The sequence below is a fragment of the Phaseolus vulgaris genome, chromosome 1, assembly GCF_000499845.2.
Source record: "Phaseolus vulgaris cultivar G19833 chromosome 1, P. vulgaris v2.0, whole genome shotgun sequence".
NCBI classification, from domain to species: domain Eukaryota; kingdom Viridiplantae; phylum Streptophyta; class Magnoliopsida; order Fabales; family Fabaceae; genus Phaseolus; species Phaseolus vulgaris.
In genome coordinates this window covers 39667501-39689800 of record NC_023759.2, presented here as the reverse complement: position 1 = coordinate 39689800, position 22300 = coordinate 39667501, and the positions used below count along the sequence as shown (strand labels likewise).

Below are 22300 nucleotides of genomic sequence, written 5' to 3'. Positions count from 1 at the left end.
GATTGAGACAATAATCATGATAAAGAAGATTTAACATAGGAGTTGTGTAAGTTAATCCAATTTTTCAATAATATTTTTGGTACTCATCATGGGACTGAATAAAACCTTACGAAGAAACCATATGCAAAATATGACGAGCAACAACAAACGCATTCCAGAAAAAATTTAGAACCATCACAACAATCAAATGTTCTTAACCTACTCAAGCTTGGGGGGCAATGTAACATACAAGATTGGTAGTAAGTCAACACGACCGACAATAGGTCATTAAAAAAAATGAATTTTTATTTCTAGACTTGTCGCCTTCACTTAAGTCTGGGATCTATGTGCTATCCAAAATGTCGATTATTGAGAAGGCTGAAAAGATCATATTATATCTCGACACCACAACATATCGATTAAGATACCACCCAATCATCTCATGTTTAGGATTTTGACTTAATTAAGTCATTAACAACGTTAAAGGAACCCATAAATAATTATTAAAAGTATACTTGAGCCTATATGAATATTCCTTAATCGTCCTTACGGGAACATTTGATTCCAGACGAGGAAAAACGAGTAATAGGAAAGAAAGAGAGAATGTAGAGAAAGTTGGAGAAACAAAAAAAAAAAGGATGCAATTTTTTTCTTTAAAACTTTCTTTTCTTCCATAAGAAGATTTGTAGAGAAAGATGACTTTGAATTACTTTATTTTTAAATTAATAAATTATATATGATTATGTATCTAAATTATATTTTAATATATATATATATATATATAACACTTACGATTTTTTTATTAATTATTAATATTAATTTTCATATTATAATAAAATAAATATTAATTTTAATTATTAATACTTATTTTTATTTAATTTAGTATTAATTTTTTTATTTTATATTATTTTAATTCTAATATATATTTTTAAATTCTTTTATAATTTTTAAAAAAATTATTATTTATCAAATTTGTAAACTTACATTTTATAAATTTTAAAAAATTGAAAAAATCTTTCACAATATCACATCAATTACAAACTTCAATAAACTTCCCTCACAAATCTACTCTAATATACCTCAATCCAAACAACCTCATTTTCCTCTTAAATCATTCCAAATCATCTCCCTCAAATCCCCTCTTCAATCCAAACACACCATACAAGTTAGAGTCCAAAGCGGTATTAATAGGTAAATACACATTTTGATCTCTTTCAAAATAACCATATCTATCTTTCACATTTTTTCTCTAAATACTGAGTTGAGTGTTGGAATGTCATCACATAACTTGTCGGAACCAAAAACTATAGATTGAAACCAATAACAAAATAAATAAAAAATTAACAAAAATTATGCAGATTAATCCGATTGTGCAAGAATTAAAAAACAATTAAAATATATATCTAAATATGTGATGATATTTAAATTCGAGACAGGTAGATATTTAAATGCATACCAAAGTACTATCACCAAAATTTGTCTATGAACTTGTATATTCACATAGATATTTTTGGTTTGTTTGGTTACGTGGTTTGGGCCCATCAATATATATATATATATATATATATATATATATATATATATATATATATATATATATATAGAAGTTACATAGATTATGAATTATCCTACAAATATATATATACCATTCTTCACTTTTGCCAACATCTCAAATACTTATATTTGTAGGATAATTCATAATAAAACTTTCATTAACAATGTTCTTATTTTCATGACAATATATCTCAAATAACAACAAATAAAAACTATAAACACAATTATTAATAAGTGTTAAAATATTTATATAACAACACTAATGACTTTTCTTATGTTAATTAAAAAATGAGTAAATATATTTTTGAATTAAATTTAAGGTGAAAATGTATGGAGAACCACTGCAAAGATGTATTAATCCCTTATCTATTGTTTTGAATAAAGGTATTCATTAACATGATTGTTATCATTATTAGTGAAATTTACTCGGAACCATTAAACCATATAGGTAAAACAATTTGTATTTAAAAGACATAATTGGTAATGTGACAATTTCAGAAAACTTACTAGTAATACAAAATACATTAAAAAAATGTGACATTGCTATTAATACTTTTTCAAATTATTTGTTTTCTTGTCTCCCATTGCTGAAAAACAATAGAGAGAAAATTACATATAATATTATTATAAGAGTTATATTTCCGTCAAAATTAGAGTTTGGCTTTGAAAAGATTTTTGTTCAATGAATCCGACTGCTAAAACAAACAAAAAATAGATATCATCAATCTCTTTTGTTTATATTATTCTTGTTCTTACTTATCTCATGCTTCCTCCTTTATTAGGTGGCGATTTGCACATTCTCTATTGGTCCTGGTCACGTGTTCCTTCCCTTTGTTAGGTTGCAGCTGTGAAAGATACATGGGATATAGAGATATAATAAGACAAATATGGGAGGTGACAGGAATGTTGCCACCACCCATTGATTTAATTCTCTCTAATCAAAACAAGTCAACATTTTACTCCAAACTACCTTAGTCATAATTTTAAATTTCTATGAAGAGAAAAATAATTTAACATTAACTTAAGGATAAATTGAAAATCAGATTCTAAATTCTAAAGAAAAGGTTATATTGTAATGTTTTGTGATATTTTTCTCTATAAGTGTTGAAAAAGAAGTTTGTGTAACCCAGAAACTAGATACAGGTGGTTAATATACTATGGCTAAGGTCCAATTTTTCAAGCACATTATTAACAGCTTAATTAAATTTGTATTTTCTATAACCCCGGTATAAATTTTAGTGTGCCCCGACCATTTTTTTGCTGAGTATCCTATTATGTTGTGAAACTTTCTTTTCTTTTATCCCCTTGTGAGAATATGTGACAAGATTGAAAATTTGATCAGAGTTTTTATTTGGGGTTCTACCAATGATGGAAAAAAAAATTATCTTTTAACACAGATGACAATATTTGCCCACTTTGAGAACAAGGTGTGGTCTAACCTTTAGAAATCTGAGATTATTGAATCTTGCCAACCCAGCATCATAAGGTATCGTAATTGTATTGTATGAATATAGTACTCTATAAAATATCACAGGTTAACCAGACAGAGAATTGGTTTGTAATATAAAAACTGTCAATAGAATGTTAACAATAATTAACTAGCAATATAGATGAGGACTTGAGTTTGAATTTTCATTGTTAGTGTGAAGATCTTATAGATATATAGATAATCTATAAATACTTCTGTATACGCTCAGAATTTGGAAGACAATTTCTCCCCAGTGAAGATTTCAGATCCAATTCACCTAACCTAGTTAGAAAAAAAAAAGAGTGATGTGTGCATCTGTTCCATTCCCAAGAAATAACACAGCCTTACATCCCAGCAAGGAGCTCACAAATTTCGTTCAACAAATCATAACTGTTGTGAGCTCTCAAGTCACAAATCAAGGGGATAAATTGAGGTTCTTGGCAAAGAAATGTCCTCAGGACAAGGCAGGACCCATATAAACCTAGCAGATATGTACTTGAAAACAACTAAAGAACACCACTAATTGTGCCTCACCAAGTGATGACATGTTTGGTCAAATTCTACAAACATTTCTAAAAGAGTAGATATAAATAAAAACAAATAAACTAAGTGTCTTTATAAACTAAATTTATTTTTAATTAATTTATGAAATTTTTATAGTATAGTTTCTCTGATTTTTAATTTTTTGTATGAATAAATACATTTTATTTTTCTTCTAATTTTTCTCTGTTATTACTGAGATATTTGTTGGTTCAAGCATTTCGTCAAACAGTATCTATTGTCCCTTCTTGAGAACTTTAACATTAAAAATAAGGCGTTTAGTTAGAGTAGGGTACTACATCATAGTGTTCTTAAAATAGGTACAGGTAGGAAGGCAGGCATAGCATAATTAAAGAAGCTAAAACGGGAAATAGGAAAATACGAATTGTCCGTTATTTATATCCGAGGAGAAAGGAAACAGAAAGAACCTGATATTTTTTTGGATCCTACAACAAGACAGAACACAATATACAAATTGAACAGAAAACAAGGAGGTTATTTGAAATGGACAATTTAGAGATGTGAGGAAATTCAAAATACATGAATGGGAAAAGTTCAGGCGTCATCGGCGTCGGCGGCGGCGTCGGAGGCTTCGTCGGAGGCGGTTTGAGAATCATAGACCTCAGGCAGGTCGTTGGTGGGTTTAGGATCAGCATCGTCCGGAACGTCGTCGGGGTCACGAGCGGGGTCGGACTTGTCGACGGAGGCACGTGCCTTGGAGAGGAAGGGTTTGAGAGCGAGCTCTATTGCGAGCCACGCAAATGCTAGGGCTCCAGCCACCACCACCGCTTCTTTGGTCTTCCCCATTCTGATACTGTTGCTGATTCTGATAATATTCCCTTATCTCTCTCCTCTCGATTCTTAATGTAAGATTGCGTCTCACACTCTCTACTTACTCACCACCACAATTTTCAAAACCTTAGCTTCTTCTGCACTACAGACAACTTCCTCTGCCACTTCCTCTTCCTACATTGCACACGTAACAACCATTTTCTACCACTTTATACTGATATCTTTTTATTATTCTAACTATATAGTAACTTTTTTTTATCAAAGTAATTGTTATTTTCTTTAGGTGAAAAAAATAAATATATCATTATTCTTATAACTCTTTCAGTGTAAAAGTGATTTTATTTTCATATAACAAAAATGTCAACGTAAAAATACGACGATAACTTTATTTTTACTACCAATAATAATCATAAATAAAAATATTTATAATATTAATACAATAATTAAAAAAATTACCTTAATCAATAAAGTCAATTACATCAAAAAATACTACGAGAAGCGTTAGTAATATATTTTTTAAAGAACCTTGATTAAATTTATTAAAATTTATAAAAGAAAAGTGAGAATAAAAAAAAAATATGAAGCTTAAAAACTATGCTTTTAATGACCTTTAACAAATAAAAAGCATTTAAAGATGTTATCAACTTCTGTATATTTTTATTGGGCTCAACTACAGACAACATATTTATGTAACCAGACTAAATTTTAAAGAGATAATGTACTATAACGTATCCTTACCATTTTTCTTTTCTGATGTTCTTTTTTTTTTTTTTCTCCGCCTCATTTAAAAGGCTAAGATCGTGCAATATACTCGCTATCCACTAACCCTCTTTACTAATAATAGATTCTAATTAAATTCACTAAGACTTTCTGATTTGTCTCATAAATGTGAAATGCAATTGAAAAATAATTTAATGCATATTTCATGCTTAAACTGTCATATATCATAACAAGGCTTATTTTCATAATACTTCTTTTTAAAGTCACATCTGAAATTAACTCTGGTTGACAAAAACCTTCATAACAGAATCTGAAAATCTAATTAGCTTAGCTTTTAAATCTTGAAATTGAACTCATTGGATAATAATATAAATAAGTAATACACCGAATTAATCTAGTTTAGCTTTTAAATATGGATCAAATAAGCAACCACTGGTTGTTTTTGGTGCGTTTTGACATGAAAATTCGATCAAACGTGGATTGCTGAAAACCCAAACACGCACTCAAAATCTTTACCAGATATTGTATTAATGTTAAAAAATTATCGGTAAAATCAAATCTCAGTGTAACACGATGGTTTTCTTTCTCCCTCTTAAAAAGGACTCAAGTTTAATATACTATGTCTAAAGTCTTCCATTAACACAAAACCACCTCTAGGAACAAGTGCTATCATCCGTAATTCCTACTGCTTCACCTTGCCTCATAAAACTACACATATATATAAGCAGATTCTCAGTTGAAATATGACAATTATCCAACAGGGAGAATTATACAAGGGAACTTGCAAGATAATGGGCAACGTGAACAAAGTCTGCATGACTAACTTAACAACAGGTCAACAGCACTTCTACAACGTCTTTAAAACTCATCAGAAAATTTCCCTACAATAAAGGTACAACCAAATGCCACAAATTCTGTGATTTGCAATTTAACGGCCACGACCACGGCCCCGTCCGCGCCCTCGTCCCCGACCTCGCCCCAAAGGCTTCCCTGCAAATAAAATCAGAACATTTAAAACCAGAAATACAAAGATAACAGTCAACCTGAACATAATGGGCCTCTGAAAAAACAATCCACTTCTAGTCAGTCAAATAATATATTACCAGCGGTTGGCTTCTTAGGCTTGATCCTTGGAGCCTCTTCAACCAGTAATGTCTCAAGATTCAAGCTGTCAGGAAGGATATAATAACGAATGTTGTTGCCTCTCACGCTCAAATGATCCAAAGTAACTGGGTTTTTCCCTTTCAGAGTTAGTTTAACTGTTTTTAAATGAGTATTCATACTGATATCAACACCTGTAATATATTAACAAATTAATGGGTAAGCACAACTAAAGCTACTTAATACTTCTCATGTCATCCCAAAATAAGAGTTAAGGGCACCAAAATGCTAAACTCACCATTAGAAATGAGCGATCATGTATTCATTAGTTAAAGACAATGAAATTCATTTATGCTTTAATTTGATTGCGTTTGGACAACATGTATGTTAGAATATGTATTAAATATAGGTAGTTATTAGTTATATTGGAAAGTGCTATTTGTTGTACCTATGAACAGTATACTTATTAGCAATAATTACCTAGATATTCCTGATGTAATTTTTTCTATAAATAACAAAGATCAGCCCAGAGATAATAAATCTCTTCAGCTCCTTTTCTCATATTTTCAGTCTTTAAGTTGGTACCAGAAAGGTCCCGCTTTGCTAGTATTGCAGTTGTCCACCATTATCCTCCGCTGCTGCCATCATTGCCGTCGGCCGCCATCGGCAGCACAACCTTTTTGTCACTGGAACAACTCCGTGTCTTCTCCACAAGGCTCGCCGAACCTCCTTGTCTTTGTTTCAATCCTTGTTTCTCCAATTTCAGCTTTGGTTGAGAGGCTCCTATCTCCTCTCATACTCTGTCTCCATCACCGTTTGCCATGTTTTACAGTAGATACTGGTTAGGGAGTGTAGATTATTGTTGTAATTCTGGTTGTTGGTGAATTCATTCTTCAATATGTCTTACTTTACTCAAAGTGGATACAAACATCCTCAATGTTTCTTTTGTAAGAGAATTGGTCACACTCAAAATAAATGCTTCTCCTTAAATAGTTTTCCTAGCAAGATAGCAAACATCTTTCAATCTAATAAGGTTGAACCACATTTTTCTTATGAAGAATATCATAATTTGAAGTCCGGTAACCAAGCATAACATTTCACTAGTTTGTCAAAAGCTTGCATATCTCAAACCCATGGAATGTCAAAGTCTATAGATAGATAATTGACTCACGTGGTTCCAATTACATTACTGGTAATGCTTTCTTATTTTCTTCCATTTCTCATCCTAAAATTCCTCATGTCGTTACTTTAGCCAATGGATCCAAAGTTACTTCTCAAGGAGTTGGTCCAATCTCCCTTTCTTCGTCTTTGAACCTAAAACATGCTTTTTTTGTCCCCAATTGTCCTTTTAACCTAATTTCTCAATTAACTAAATCTTTAAATTGTTCTACAACCATCCATTGATGCAAATTCTTTTGTTATACAAGAGCACAGTACAGGTCAACTAATTGGTGAAGGACATAAGGGACTCTACTCTACTATCTAGCTTCTACATGATCGCTTGGGTCATCCACATTTATTAAAATTAAAAAGGATAACTTCCAAACTTAGCAAACCCCAAGTCTTAGACTGTGAGTCTTGTCAATTAGGAAAACATATTTGGTCTTCTTTTCCAAAAAGAACCAAGTCAAGGTGCAACTCTTTCTTTTCTATAATTCATTATGATATTTGGGGTCCAAGTCAAGTTTCATCCTTTGGGTTTCGTTATTTTGCCCCTTTTATTAATGAATATTCTCGTTGTACTTGGGTTTACTCAAGGAAAGATAGGTCTAAACTATTGAATATCTTTGTGTCATTCCTTAATGAAATCAAGAACCAATTTGGCCAAGTGATCAAGATCTTAAGGAGTGATAATGTCAAAGAATGCTTTTCCTCTAGTGTTTCCACTCTTTTAAACTCACATGGCATTTTACACCACTCCACATGTCCTCGTAACCTCGACAAAATAGTATAGAAGAGAGAAAGAATAAACACTTAGTTAAAACTACTTGTACCTTGTTGCTTGGTGCCAAACTAAGTTAAACACTTAGTTAAAACATTTCCTTTGATTGTGTGTTTTGTACATGATGTGTCTCCAAATTTGGATAAAGTTTCAACTTATGCTATCAAAAGTGTCGTTTTAGGATATTCTTGTCTTTAAAAAGGGTATCAATGTTATTCACCTGACACTAAAAGATATTACATGTCTACAAGTGTCACCTTTTTTTTTAAGAAACTCCTTTCTTCTCTTCCTCCACAAAAGATGTTAATTTTGTCCAATAGGTCTTGCCTATGCCTTTAGTTGAGCCCGTTGGGTATCCTACTCCTAACAATGTTCTAACGTCTCCAATGTAATTCAAATTCTTCTCAACAACTCAATTCACCTAGACCATCTCCTTTTATCCCTTCTCAACAACTTAATCCAATGACTAGTCCAATGCCACATGGTGAGTCCTTTTCATCAGGTCCTTCACCATTGTCTTCCCATAGTAGGTCTCATGTTAATGAAGATTCCAATTGGCCTATTGTCATTCGAAAAGATACTTTTTCTACACGCAATCCTCATCCTATTTACAATTTTCTATGTTATCATCGTTTGTCCACTTCCTATTGTTCTTTTATCTCCTTTGTATCTTCCAATACCATTCCTAAAAACGTGAAAGAGGCATTTGATCTTCTTGGATGGCGACAAGTCATGATTGATGAAATGCAAGCTCTGAAACATAATGATACATGAGACTTAGTACTTCTTCCACATGGAAAAAGTAGGTTGTTGGTTGTCGTTGGTTTTACGCCATTAAAGTTGGGCCAAATGGTGAAGTTGATTGCCCCAAAGCTAGATTGGTGGCTAAAAAATATACTCAAATCTATGGCCTTGATTATGGTGATACATTTTCTCTCGTAGCCAAAAAAGCTATACATCATTGGCCTCTCCATCAATTAGATATAAAAAATGTTTTCCTACATGGTGATTTAGAAGAGGAGATTTACATGGAGCAACCTCCTAGTTTTGTTGCTCATGGGGAGTTTGGCTTGGTTTTATGTTCCATCAATCTATCTATGGTCACAAGCAATCTCCTCATGCTTGGTTTTGCAAATTCAATCATAGTGTTCAAACTTTTGGAATGAAACACAGTGAGGCAAATCATTCAATTTTTCATCGTCATACCTCGCCTAGAAAATGTATTTACTTAATTGTGTATGTTGATGACATAGTTATTCCGGGAAATGGTGCAGCTAGAATAATCTTGCAACTAAAGGAACACTTGTGTAGCCACTTTTAGACCAAAGATCTTGGAAGTCTCAAATACTTTCTAGGCATTGAAGTGGCTCAAGCAAAGGAAGGTGTTGTAGTTTCTCAAAAAAATGTGTTTGATATCTTGGAAGAAATAGGCATGACTGACAGTAGATCAACAGATAGCCCTATGGATCCAAATATTGACTTATTGCGTTGACAACTAAAGACAACATATACGATATAATTTACAAAGTTTTCTATGTGTGTGTGACTAAGCCAAACTAAATCCAAAAGAAGCTTGTTCAAAAGAAAATTTCACAAGCCAAACTGCAAGGGGTCTAAATTTAATTGAAAGAACGAGGAGAATAGTATATGTCGGACAAATTTGGTATAGGTAAGGCAATAAAGGAGTTGCGTATCATAACAAGAAACAAGAGTAAAGGGCAAGCCTCAATAAGAAGCTTGTGCAATATAGCTAATCTAAATTACAGCATCATGCAAACTTACTCCAAAGATTACAGGGTTAACTGCTGTCATGGTACCATATATATGAAGTTTCAAAAGATTTGCCTCAAAAGTGAGGTATCCAGACTCCATAGTTCAAGATGCTTCTTACAAAAATGTCGTAAGCAACAGATATCTTTCTACTGTTCCAAGTTTAGAGTTGAAACTTAAAAACAGTAATTAATTACTTAATTTACATCAGATACTTTAGTGAAATTTATAAAGGAGAGAATAGGGTCGGTAAAAATTAGAAGACAGACTAGAAATTATGGATACAACACAGGACAGAAATATAATATATGAGGTGGAATATGGACACAGATACAGCCAATTTTAAAGTTTATAGTACACAACATACATATAATACACCAGATAAATGACTTGAGATTTAACAGATTTTAAATTGAAGGAGATAATTTATGTTTAAAAAATGATAATGGGTCATTCTAGATGGAGTATGATGTTAAAATTTGCCTACTTAATGTATTATTTCAAACAATGTTGGTATAAAAAACTTTAAAAGTAGAAAATTATAAAAATGCAACTAAAAGTATTGAAAGTGTCTGCAGTTACCCAACATATAAAAATATCCAATGTGGTTACAACATGACACGGTTACCATCTATAAGTGTTTGAGCTTTTTAGAGGACATGACATGACCGGAAAAGACAAGAGAAATTTTCATTCATAACATAAGGTGTAACAGTGAAAAGAACAAGTTGAACATGAAGAGATATCACGACTGCAGGAATGCTGTTCAATCTCCCTACCATGTCAATTCAGGAAAAAAAGCCACAGTATACAACCAAAAAAGGGTCAGTCCTACAGTAAGTTTAGGAGCAAAGAGTAGAGAGAGATTTCAAACTTAAAAATTCCAGATCATATTAGCTATGCAGTAAGTTGCAACCTATCAGAATGATGAAAGAGTTCCCATCTTATTGACTCGTAGAAAATGACAGGGTAAATAGCTATTCACTTTGACATTACATGAAGATAAAGAAATCACAAGTAAAAAAGTCATATACCAACTGTAAAATATAACTGAAACTGAAAAAGAAAGTTAAACATACAAGTGTAGAAATGGATCTTAGTTTTAGCAATTGCCAGTAATGCTTTGCAAGTAATACATGATTACGAATTTTTTTCTTGGGATGAAAGATTGTCCTTTATGATAAACCTCCATTAGCAACACAGCAATTTAATAACATAAATAAAATTATAAAGAATATCCAACAGATTTTATTCAAATTGATCAATCTAAGTATAAATAATCAGAATCTCTGCAGTTTACACTGATATATTATATGGACAAGTGGTCTTCTATAAAGAGAGAGAGCGGTGGGTGTCAAACTGTAGCATCGCAAGCATAATTATAGACGCTTACTCTGGAATGCGCACATACTATCTGACCTCAAAAGAATTAGTAATTTATTTACACACAGAGAATCAAACTGCCTCTCTGCTTCACTTTTTCTTCCACAATAACAGAATGATATCGATTAAATTCTTTTGAGCGCAAAGTTTAGACATGTGAAATCTCGTCATTTGAACGCTAGGCACATGAAAAAAAAATTGCAATATAGTTCCCAAAATACACAAAAAAAAAACGAAGATCCAGCGCAACAATTAGAGAGTGCAATGAAAATCTACATTAGGTTTTAGCAATGGAGAAAACAAGCGAGCATCCCTGCAGCATTCCATTCGCAACTAATATCCAAGACCGAAAGCTTTAACGCTAAATCTTAACATACAGGTTTAAGCGCGAAGCAAACTAGGGTTTAACACAGGCAGCAACAAAATCGGGCGGTGGAGATGAAAACCAATGAGAAAGAGAAGAAGAGTACCTGTAATGGTGCCGTGAACAACAGTGCCATTCTTAAGCTCAATCGAAACGGTTTCGTTGTTCAGCTTCATGAGAAACCTGTTCCAGTTTTACACACTTATTACAATCAGATTGAAACAAAAAGAGTGAAGAGTGAGAGAATAAAAAAAGGAGAAATGAGAATGAGAACGAAGAGGTGACACCTGACGAGTTTCATGGTGGGAGAGAAGACGGTGAGTGAGTGAGGGTTTTGAAACACAAGAGTCGCGGGTCGCTGCACTACGCGTTTTTTTTATAGATTTAGAGCCTAAAAACCAAACAGGTAGAAGATGTAAACAGCTCTTATAACTACTGCAACAGTATTCCCCACACTCTTAACTCAAACAAAATGGTCAATAGTACAAAGTCAAAAGTAAAAGGTAGTACATACAATAAATAGTTTTTTTAATATAAATTATTATAGTAACATTTTAGTTTATGTAGAACACAACATCAATGTTGTTTTGTATAACTAATATTCATAATTAATAAATACTTGTAACATATATACTATAGTTTTTTATCAAAATTCATTTTTAAAAAATGTACCTGAATATATAAACTATATTTTATATTTATAATAACAAATTTATGTTAATTCAATATTTTATTGAGCATTTTACTTTTGAAATATTAAAATTTAATTCAAAAGTATATATTTTGAAAAGATAAGAGAATTAAAAAATTCAAAATATTATTGATTTAAAAAAAGTTTTTATTTAAGAATGTAATATTAGCTATTGTATCACCAATACCACAACTTTAAGAAAATCACTTACAAATCTAAATAACTTAAATTTATTTAAAAAATTAATTTTGTTGTAGCAAAATGGTTCATATTTAGTAATGACTCATCTTTAGATGTTAACAAAAATCTAAAACCCTATAAATATAGCTTAATCATTGACGAAATATTCATTTAATTTATTTTTCTTAATCACTATTGAATGGTCTATACCTAGTAATTGTTTATCTTTGAATGTAAACCTAGGTCCAAAAATCTATAAATATAGCTTAATCTTTCACGAAGTACTCACTTAATCTATTTTACTTACTCATTAACTACTTTCTAAATATTTTCTCTAACTCTTACTAGTTTGAGGGTGAGAGAATTTTATGTAGGTGGACCTCCACTCGGTGTTTCATCAACGGAACACGACAACCATTATAAAGAGGATTTATCTTAATCAAAGATCAACTTCTTCAAAGCCTCTCCTAATCCACCTTGGATGGTTCCAACTTAGTTTCAGTAAGAATATGTGACACCCACTGTGGGACTTGGTAAAACTATTCCCAAACCACAACTCTTATGATACTCAACAAAAACCAAATTATAGCATCAACATCGTCATATCACAATATATTTTTCCTTAATGTTTTAAAAGCTCATATGGAGGTTATTATCCATAAGAATGAAGCAAATGTCCAAAGCGTCATCATTGGCATGTAGAACAAGTTCGACAATGACTTGGGACTTATAAGAAATCAACATTGTGATGAGATGTAAGTCCATCGTGATGAGATGCAAGCTCTTTAATAGCAACTCGCCATAATACATTAAGATTGGACCACACACTGATTTGAGCAAAATTTACAACCACAACATATAGAGCAGGTTGGGAGTCTCGTCATGTTATCCTTGGTAAACTTGTCAAGGATACGGGCCAACCAGCACAAGGTACTCAACCACAAAGGGTATCTACGAAATCATGGACACAATGGATTTAGACTAGAAGTCAGTCCCGAGTTGCCGACAAAATTGTCAACTTAGCACAACCAGTTAATTGGATCCAAAGGTCCAACACATATACAAAATTGCAAGTATGTGATTAGCATATGACATTTAAAGTTGTGTTGATTCCCTCGTTAAACGCAAAGAAGCGAGCCAACCTAGTTGGCTTTCACCCCTTCACGCCCATAGTCATGAAATCCCGACTCTCTGACATATGGAAGTGACCATCTGTTGAAAAGTATGACGTCTCCTCGAACCCATAGGCGCATGTTAAGGCCTATCTCACCAAAGTCAACCTCTTTTTAAAGATTTAGGAGTACATTGTCAGTTGTTTCCCATTACTCTTAAGGGTGGTATTACTCTCTGCCTTGGAATTCCATCAACTCATTTGCTACCTTCTATGTGAGGTTCTCAACTCAGTTTGTTGATTACAAATTGACAGTCGCATGCTCAACCTCACTCAAGCATGTCACTAATGAGCATAATTCTATTAAAACTTAATAATTTTAATCATAGATTCTTTGGCTGTAATAATGAGTAAATTCATTATTTTAATTAATATTCTACTAATTGGGTTTATTTGGGGTTTACTTTTTTTTTATTTTGTATTTTTAACCCAAGTTGCTTCCTTTGAATCAAAATAGGAAACAAAATCTGAAATAAAGAATTAGAGAATTAAGTATACAAATATCTAAAAAAAAGAATTGAATGCAAATTTCTGTAGGGATATTCTGTCAAAATCCTGCAATTAAAATTCCTCTGCAAAATCCTTCAAAAGTAGAGCAAATATACTTTGAATATATTATTAAAGACAATCTTCTGCAATATCTCTCAGAGTAGTGTTGGAATCAATTACAATCAATGCAAAAATCTAGAGAAAATTGGAAACAATATATCTGAAAAAGAAGCAAGAATAAAATATGAGACTGTTTGGGAATGAAGATATATGTTTAATAATTTGAAACAGGAAAGGAAGCCTTTGATAATTGTAAATTAATATCATACGGCATATTTTCAATTCGATTATGTGTAAGGAAAATAAGATTATAAAAGAGACTTCAAATGAAGGAAAATGGGAGCTTTTGGATCATGTTTCATAGGACCAACACACATTCTAGACCTAATTTTATTTTCTTGTGTTGTTCTTGTTTTGCCTCCGCATGGAAGACTAACCTTTTTGGTTGATTCCTTAGTAATTTCCCATTGAGATATGATGTTTTCATTAATAAAAGTTTCATTTTTCAATTATCCATAGCAGTTGTTTTAATATTCTAATCTCCTTAAAAACTAGTTTTTATGAGAGGTTGTACTTGAACGCATGATTGAGAGTCTTAGTTATCTTAAACATTGGTTTCTTAGTTAGTTCTCATTGTTCTAATTAATTTTTTGGGCGCATGATTCAAGATAGAGAAGATAAACATTTCATGGAGTATACACATGGAACAAAGTGAGTACAGATTAAACCACTAGACGCATGTATTTACTAGTGAGCTTCAAGTTGAATTAGATTGACGGATGTTCAATCTGATTTAGCTCTGGGTGAGAATTGAAGGATGATAATCTTTAGATGACCTATGAAGAATTCATTGGTGGAATAACTTGGGGAACAACCACTTTTTATTTGTTGTTTTAATCTCTTTTATATTTTATGTTAAACAATCTCAACCCCTTTATTGTTATTGCTAATTTTTCTTACTTACAGATAGATTATGAATATTGGTTTACTGATTTCACTATTGGATTCATTGGGAGGCGACTTGGGGTAATCTGACCACCGTTATACTATCATCTTCTAGTGTTAGACAGGTCTACGTTAGAATCATTTTAATTTGACTATTAAACGATAGTTATCAGTCACTCAAGGAGATGGTAAGCCCCTACGATGGTATATGACTTTGTTTGTCAAAACATCCACTAATATTCTCGATTTTCATCTAATAGTGGCAATGAGTTCTCTTTTAGTGGGACTTTGTCTAGGAACTTTCCTTAATTCATATGGTATGGTGAGGTTACTGCTCCCAGTCTATTTGATCTCCCATGAAACCTACCAAGCAACCATCACAGGGTCTTAGCTGATCTAGGGGTATCTACAGCCCCAAATACGTCTCCCAAAACATCAATCCGGTCGAACTGTCCTTGTCCACAAGAACTCTGTCCACATTTTGGCCCATAGTAATAACTGAGATGACTATGAGATCTTCCTCGTGAGGAAAAACATCCTTAGAATCCGACGTTGTGAAATAGATGTGAGGAAAAACATTATTGCTCGGACGTAATGTTTTCGGCTAGAAGCCGAAGTCCCTCCCTTAGAGAATCCCCTCGCAATTGTGTTGAAATCACCCAAGATAGGTGTCTCATGGTTTGTTGCATCTACAAAGTTTTCTTTCTTTCCTTTCTCTGCCTCGTCATCAAGATACCTGGACAAAAATCCCTCCTTCACCAACTTCACGAGCTGGTAGGATAATGTGAGACATTGCTCAATGTTGTGACATTGGGCACGGTGGAATTCGCACCAATCATTGTTTCGTCCACCCAGAACTCAATCTGTCTTCTTTGGGAAACACAACTTTTTTTGCCACATCCTCTTTGGTGATGAGCGTTTTGTATGAAGCTCGGAATCACGGCTTGGGCACCTCATCGTCTATTCATCCCTTCATATTGTCCTTTTTCGCAACATAGGGGACGTACCTCTGGTCGGAGCGCCGACTCATAGATGGTCCAGTGTTTCTTGAGTAGTGTTCTCGTTCGTACTCCTTGTATCGTCCTTACTTAGGTTGTGAGTTGCCATGTTTCACTATTATGGCTTCCTTTGCTTCTATATGAGCGACTGCCCTTTCTCTAACCTCAGCCATCGACTCAGCTCGGTTTCGTATGAGCGAGTCGCTAAAAGGGCTTGCCCACATCCCCTTTACAAAAACGACGACAACCATATCATCATTCGATGTTGGAAGCCTTACTAAAAAAGCACAATAACTATTTAGATATTCTTTCAAGGACTCGCCCTCCCTCTACCTGACATCAAAGAGGTCAGGAAGTCGAGGAGGGTCAACTTAGATTCTAGAGAATTGTTCTTTGAAGATTCTAGAGAACTGTTCTTTAAAGATTCTAGAGAACTGTTGGTACGACATTACATGATCGTCAGGGATGCTGCTGAACCAATGGAGGGTTGTTCATGTGAATGTTCCCATGAACATTTTGCATTGGATGGCGTCTGACCCACTTGAGATGATCATTTGGGCCCTAAATGCCTTCAAGTGGCTATCAGGATCCTCCATTCCTGTAAAAAGAGTTATCTTTGGGGTGAGAAAATGAGGGGAGATCGGTTCCTCCATGATTTTCCGAGAGAAAGACTGTGGGTCGTCCCTTAAGGACAAATTAGGGGAGCGGACCCGAACAATACGCCGTTGTTGCCTGTGCATGGACCTCCACAACTCATCATTAGTTTTGGTAGCTTCTCATTAATCTGAGCGGTCTTCTCCATCATCTTTCAGGAAGCTTCTATATTCTCCCATGAGGTGCTCTTGATGAGCCCGAACTTCCTCCCGTTGCCGCTCCTGTTCAACTCGGGCCTCTTCCCTTAGCTGCGCATGCTTGACACGTGCCTATTCTCAGAGAAGGTCATGGTCCGCCCAAGCTTCTTCACGCAGGTGCTCTTGCTCGGTTTGGGCCTCCCCCGAAGGCGATCTTATTCCTGACGGTAATCCTCATTAGCTTGTTGAAGAGCCCTCATCGTCTCAATGATTTGTTGCAACATGGGGGGCTTCATCTCCGTTGGGGCACCTGAACTCCTTGCCTTGTGTTTCTCATGACGTGTAGTTGTGTTGAGAATTTTGTATCCAATGGGATCAGGTTTACTTGGTCTCACGGTGGGTGCCAAATGTTCTTGCCGACTGACCTGATTCGGATATGGTAGGTGGATTTCAGACTTTCCTTCCTTTTGTTGCTGCCTTTGGATGCTTAGAATTCTCAATGAGGGGAGCTCCACCTGTAGATAAGACTTCAACAATCAAATCAGTGAGAGCATATAGTATGAGTGTGGGTGTATTGTATGGAATTGCACTTACCTTTGACTAGGGTCTTGAAACCCTTTTTATAGTACTCGTAAATTTTGCTTTTAGGAGTCAACAACCATAAAGATATTATGTTAATATTTACCCTTTGTTTTGGGGATGTTGCCAGAGCTTTATCTCTAACTGTTTTTATCTTCATATGTCTAACTGATTCTGTTATATTTTCAATTGTTTAATATATTTTGCCAATTTGTTTGGCCTTACTTCTTAGCACGTTACTGAGCCGACCCTTTATACGTTATTGGGCCTGTTATCATTTTGGGCCAACCAAGTACCTTATCCTTTTGGATCAACCGAGCCAGAGTAGCGTTCTTACGTGCTCGATTGGGTCCCGAGCACGACCGATCGATACAGTATTCATACCAATGAGTTTGACTACTTGCACCATTTGTGTTTGTATCAGTGAGTCTAACTAATCATATCATGTGCTTGTATTAGCGGGTTTGATTGATTGTGCGACATATATTTGTATCATATATGCTATACAATTTATTATTTGATAATTGTTTTCACTTCCTATATTTTTCATATGTACTGATTGTCTTTTATAAAATGATAGAGAGAATTTAAGTATATGCACATGACACATCCATATGTTCGACAAATATTTGTTGCGGTAAATGCTACATTCCCAAGATTGTAGTGGAGTATGAATGTATAAAATAATACAGTAATCTTCAAAGGATAAAGATAATCTTTGTTGACCTTCCACTAGTACAAAATTCTTCAATAACGATACCTTTCAAAGACGGTTTGGAGACAACCATCGTTAAAAACGAGGCAGTGGCAATATTGTAATATTTCTGAATTTTTTTTTGGCCTTTTAACGATGGTTCACCCCAGAACCGTCGTTATAGGTGGAACGGGTGGGTTACAACGACGGTTCCCCCAGAACCGTCGTTAAAGGTGGCTTGTAGGTAGGTTACAACGACGGTTCATCCCAGAACCGTCGTTAAAAGTCTATTTCAAATTTTTGGCTATGTGAAAACTTAGTACGCGCGACTCAGAAAATCACTTACCTTCTTTCTCGAACTCAAATCCCTAACCAACCGCGACTGCCCCATGCCCATACATTGCCCCCACCGCGCCGCGCCGCACCGCACCCCCACCGCATCGCGCCCGCGTCGTGTGTCGCTCCGCGAACCCTGCACCGTGCCCGCGTCGTGCCGCGCCGCACCCCCACCGCACTGCGCCCGCGTTGTGTGCCGCGCTGCGAACCCTACACCGCGCCCGCGTCGTGCCGCGCCGAGACCCCCACCGCGCGCGCGTCGTGCCGCGTTGTGACCCCCACCGTTCCTGCGTCCGCCGTGCCCGAGCCGCGCCCCTACCGTTGCGCCTGCGACCGGCGTCCACGCCGACGTGACCGTCCTTTCTGCAACCGCTTGTCGTGACCGCTCATCCATTTGAGGTTAGTGTATTCTTATTTATTATCACCTATATTTTGAAAGTATTCGTTTTGAGTTTGATATTAATTGTTTATATTGAACGCATTGGTTCGGAGTCCGGAGGTGTTCGACCTTCGACAATTTTCAGTCATTATATATTGTTTTGTCATATTGAACGCACTGGTTCTGAGTCTGGAGGTGTTCGACCTTTGGCAATTTTCAGTCATTATATATTGTTTTGACATATTGAACGTACTGGTTTTATTTTTTCATGATTACATATTGAAAGTATTGGTTCTTAGTTTAGCAGTTCTATGGATCGGAGTTGGATTAATACATCACGAATAAGTGATACTTACGAAAAAGGGGTGGAAGAGTTCATACAATTCGCAGAACATAATGTCGTTAGTTATAAGAATGGAGTAAGGATAAGGTGCCCTTGTATCAATTGTTTAAATGGAAGGATATTGAGTGTTTCTAAAATTAGAGAACATCTTTTGTGTGATGGGTTTTTGAAAAGTTATACAACATGGACGTGGCATGGTGAATTGTTAGACTTGCCAAGTGTGCACGGAGGTTCGGAGGAAGTTCATTTCTCAATGGATGATAGATTAGAAGACATGATTCGTGACGTGGGAGCAGAATCATTTGCTAATGTAGTTTCTGAAAATATGTCTAATGATGCAGAGACTCCTTTGTATCCTGGTTCAACTAACTTCACACGATTATCAACAGTGTTAAGGTTGATGAATTTGAAGGCAATGAATGGATGGACCGACAAAAGTTTTACATAATTGCTTCAATTGCTTAAGGACATGCTTCCAGAAGGAAATACCTTGCCCAATCGAAATTATGAGGCGAAAAAAATACTTTGTCCAATGGGTATGGAGTATAGAAAAATACATTCATGTCCTAACGATTGTATTTTATACAGAAATGAGTATGAAGATTTAAGAAGATGTCCCAGGTGTGGTTTGTCACGCTATAAGGTTAAGGTTGGTCAGAATGATGAAATTGATGAATTGACAGAGGAAGGTCCTCCTGCTAAGGTTGTTTGGTATCTTCCGATAATTCCAAGGCTTAAGCGTTTGTTTGCAAATGCAGATGACGCTAAAAACCTTAGGTAGCATGCAGATAATAGAAAATGTGATGGATTACTTCGTCATCCTGCTGATTCTTTGCAGTGGAAGAATATTGATAAAGAACTTCCAGAATTTGGAAAAGAATCAAGAAACTTAAGACTTGGATTGGCAACTGATGGAATGAATCCCTTTGGAAATTTAAGTAGTAATCATAGTTCATGACTCGTTTTGTTAGTGATTTACAACTTACCTTCTGCGTTGTGTATGAAGCGCAAATACATGATGTTATCTATGATGATCTCTAGTCCAAAACAACCTGGAAATGACATAGATGTTTATCTTAATCCATTGATTGAAGATTTGAAATTATTGTGGAATGAAGGGGTTGATGTGTTTGACGCGTTTAAAAATGAATCTTTCCGATTGCATGCGATGTTGTTTTGTACTATCAATGACTTCCCTGCATATGGGAACTTGTCAGGTTATAGTGTGAAAGGCCATAGAGCATGTCCAATATGTCAAGACAAGACATCTTATGAGCAGTTGAAACATGGAAGAAAAACCGTGTATCTTGGGCATCGTAGATTTCTAAAGAAATATCATCCGTATCGTCGATTGAAAAAAGCTTTTAACGGATACCAAGAACATGACATTTGTCCCACTCTATTAAGTGGTGTTGAAATTTATGAAAAAATAAAAAATGTTAATGTGACTTTTGGAAAAATGAAGAAGAAGCAAACGGTGAGTGAAATATGGAAAAAAGAGATCAATCTTTTTTTATCTTTCGTATTGGTGTAAGTTGGATGTTAGACACCGTCTAGATGTAATGCACGTAGAGAAGAATGTGTGTGACAGTCTAATAGGAACACTTCTGAACATTAAAGGCAAAACAAAGGATGGTGTGAATGCACGTTTGGATTTGATTGAAATGAATATACGAGAGGAATTGGCACCGAGAGAAGTTGGTAAACGTACATACTTGCCTGCAGCGTGTTACACTTTGTCAAAGAAAGAGAAAACAAGTTTTTGTGAATGTCTTAAAGGTGTTAAGGTACCACAAGGCTACTATTCAAATGTGAAAAGTCTTGTATCTATGAATGATTTGAAACTAATTGGCTTAAAGTCACATGATTGTCACGTTCTAATGCAACAATTATTACCAGTGGCTATTCGTGGAATCTTGCCAAAAAATGTTAGGCATACAATCACTCGACTATGTTCATTTTTCAATTCCATATGTAGTAAAGAGATTGACTCTCAGAAGTTGGATGAACTTGAAGAAGAAATAATTGTTATCTTGTGTCAACTCGAGATGTTTTTTCCTCCATCTTTTTTTGATATTATGGTACACTTGGTTGTTCATCTTTTAAGAGAAATCAGATTGTGTGGGCTAGTTTATATGCGATGGATGTATCCAGTTGAACGATACATGAAGATTTTGTTATACAGGCGTCATTGACAACTATTGATCATATCTGTTCAAGATCATACCGCTGCATGGTTTTGCTCCTTGCATAAAAAACCTCCTGCCTATTTTAAAAACATTATAGATAGGTACGACAATTTCATTTAACATTTATTATTACTTATATATTATATAATGTTATGTATTCTAACATGAAATCTTATTATTTTAGTGCTTACTCTGGATATAATATGTTGTGTGGGAGGAGAACTTCAAACGCACAAAAACTCACTTGGATGTACCTTAAGGTATTTAAAGTATATTTGTTCACTTAATTTAATGTGTTTCACTCATTCATTTAATACATTTATTTTCACATGCAGTCCAACAGGCAACCTCAAAATTATGAGTGCGGTTATTATGTTATGCAGTGGATGTTGACTATTTGGCAAGCTGAAATTAAGAAAGGTTGGGATAAGGTAATACCTCAATACAATAAACACTTTAAAATTTGAGATTTATTATTCATGCACTAATTCAAAATATTTCAAATGTCACAGTTGTTCAACGACCAACACCCGCTAGATTTAGAAGCATTGGAGTATGTGAGAACAACATGGTCAAAGTATTTTGTAACCATGTATAACACTCTAGTATAGATAAATCATTACAATGACAAATTTTTTCATATATTACCAAACTTTTTTGTATTATGTTATAATTTGTTGTATGTAATTTTTATATTTAAATTATGATTTGAAATGTTTTTATTTTCTGGAATTGAAAACTTTATGCAGGTTATTTGAGATTTTTTTTAAAATAAAATTTTTTATTTTTTTTAATCAATACATATAACGACGGTTCCACTTGGAACCGTCTTTAAAAAGGCA

At 34.5% G+C, this 22300-nt stretch overlaps 2 protein-coding genes across 2 annotated transcripts; both read right to left on the bottom strand.

Moving 5' to 3' along the window:
• Positions 1-3912: 3912 nt before the first annotated feature.
• On the bottom strand, positions 3913-4498 carry LOC137814203 (outer envelope membrane protein 7-like). Its single transcript, XM_068616797.1, has one exon. The coding sequence runs from the start codon at positions 4346-4348 to the stop codon at positions 4097-4099; it is 252 nt and encodes an 83-aa protein (XP_068472898.1). The 5' UTR covers positions 4349-4498; the 3' UTR covers positions 3913-4096.
• A 1250-nt stretch (positions 4499-5748) lies between these two features.
• Positions 5749-12078, bottom strand: LOC137814202 (small nuclear ribonucleoprotein SmD1a-like). Its single transcript, XM_068616796.1, has 4 exons — positions 11901-12078; positions 11720-11796; positions 6157-6348; positions 5749-6043 (listed from the first exon to the last, which is right to left on the bottom strand). The coding sequence occupies exons 1-4, from the start codon at positions 11912-11914 to the stop codon at positions 5982-5984; spliced, it is 345 nt and encodes a 114-aa protein (XP_068472897.1). The 5' UTR covers positions 11915-12078; the 3' UTR covers positions 5749-5981.
• Between the last annotated feature and the right edge of the window lie 10222 nt (positions 12079-22300).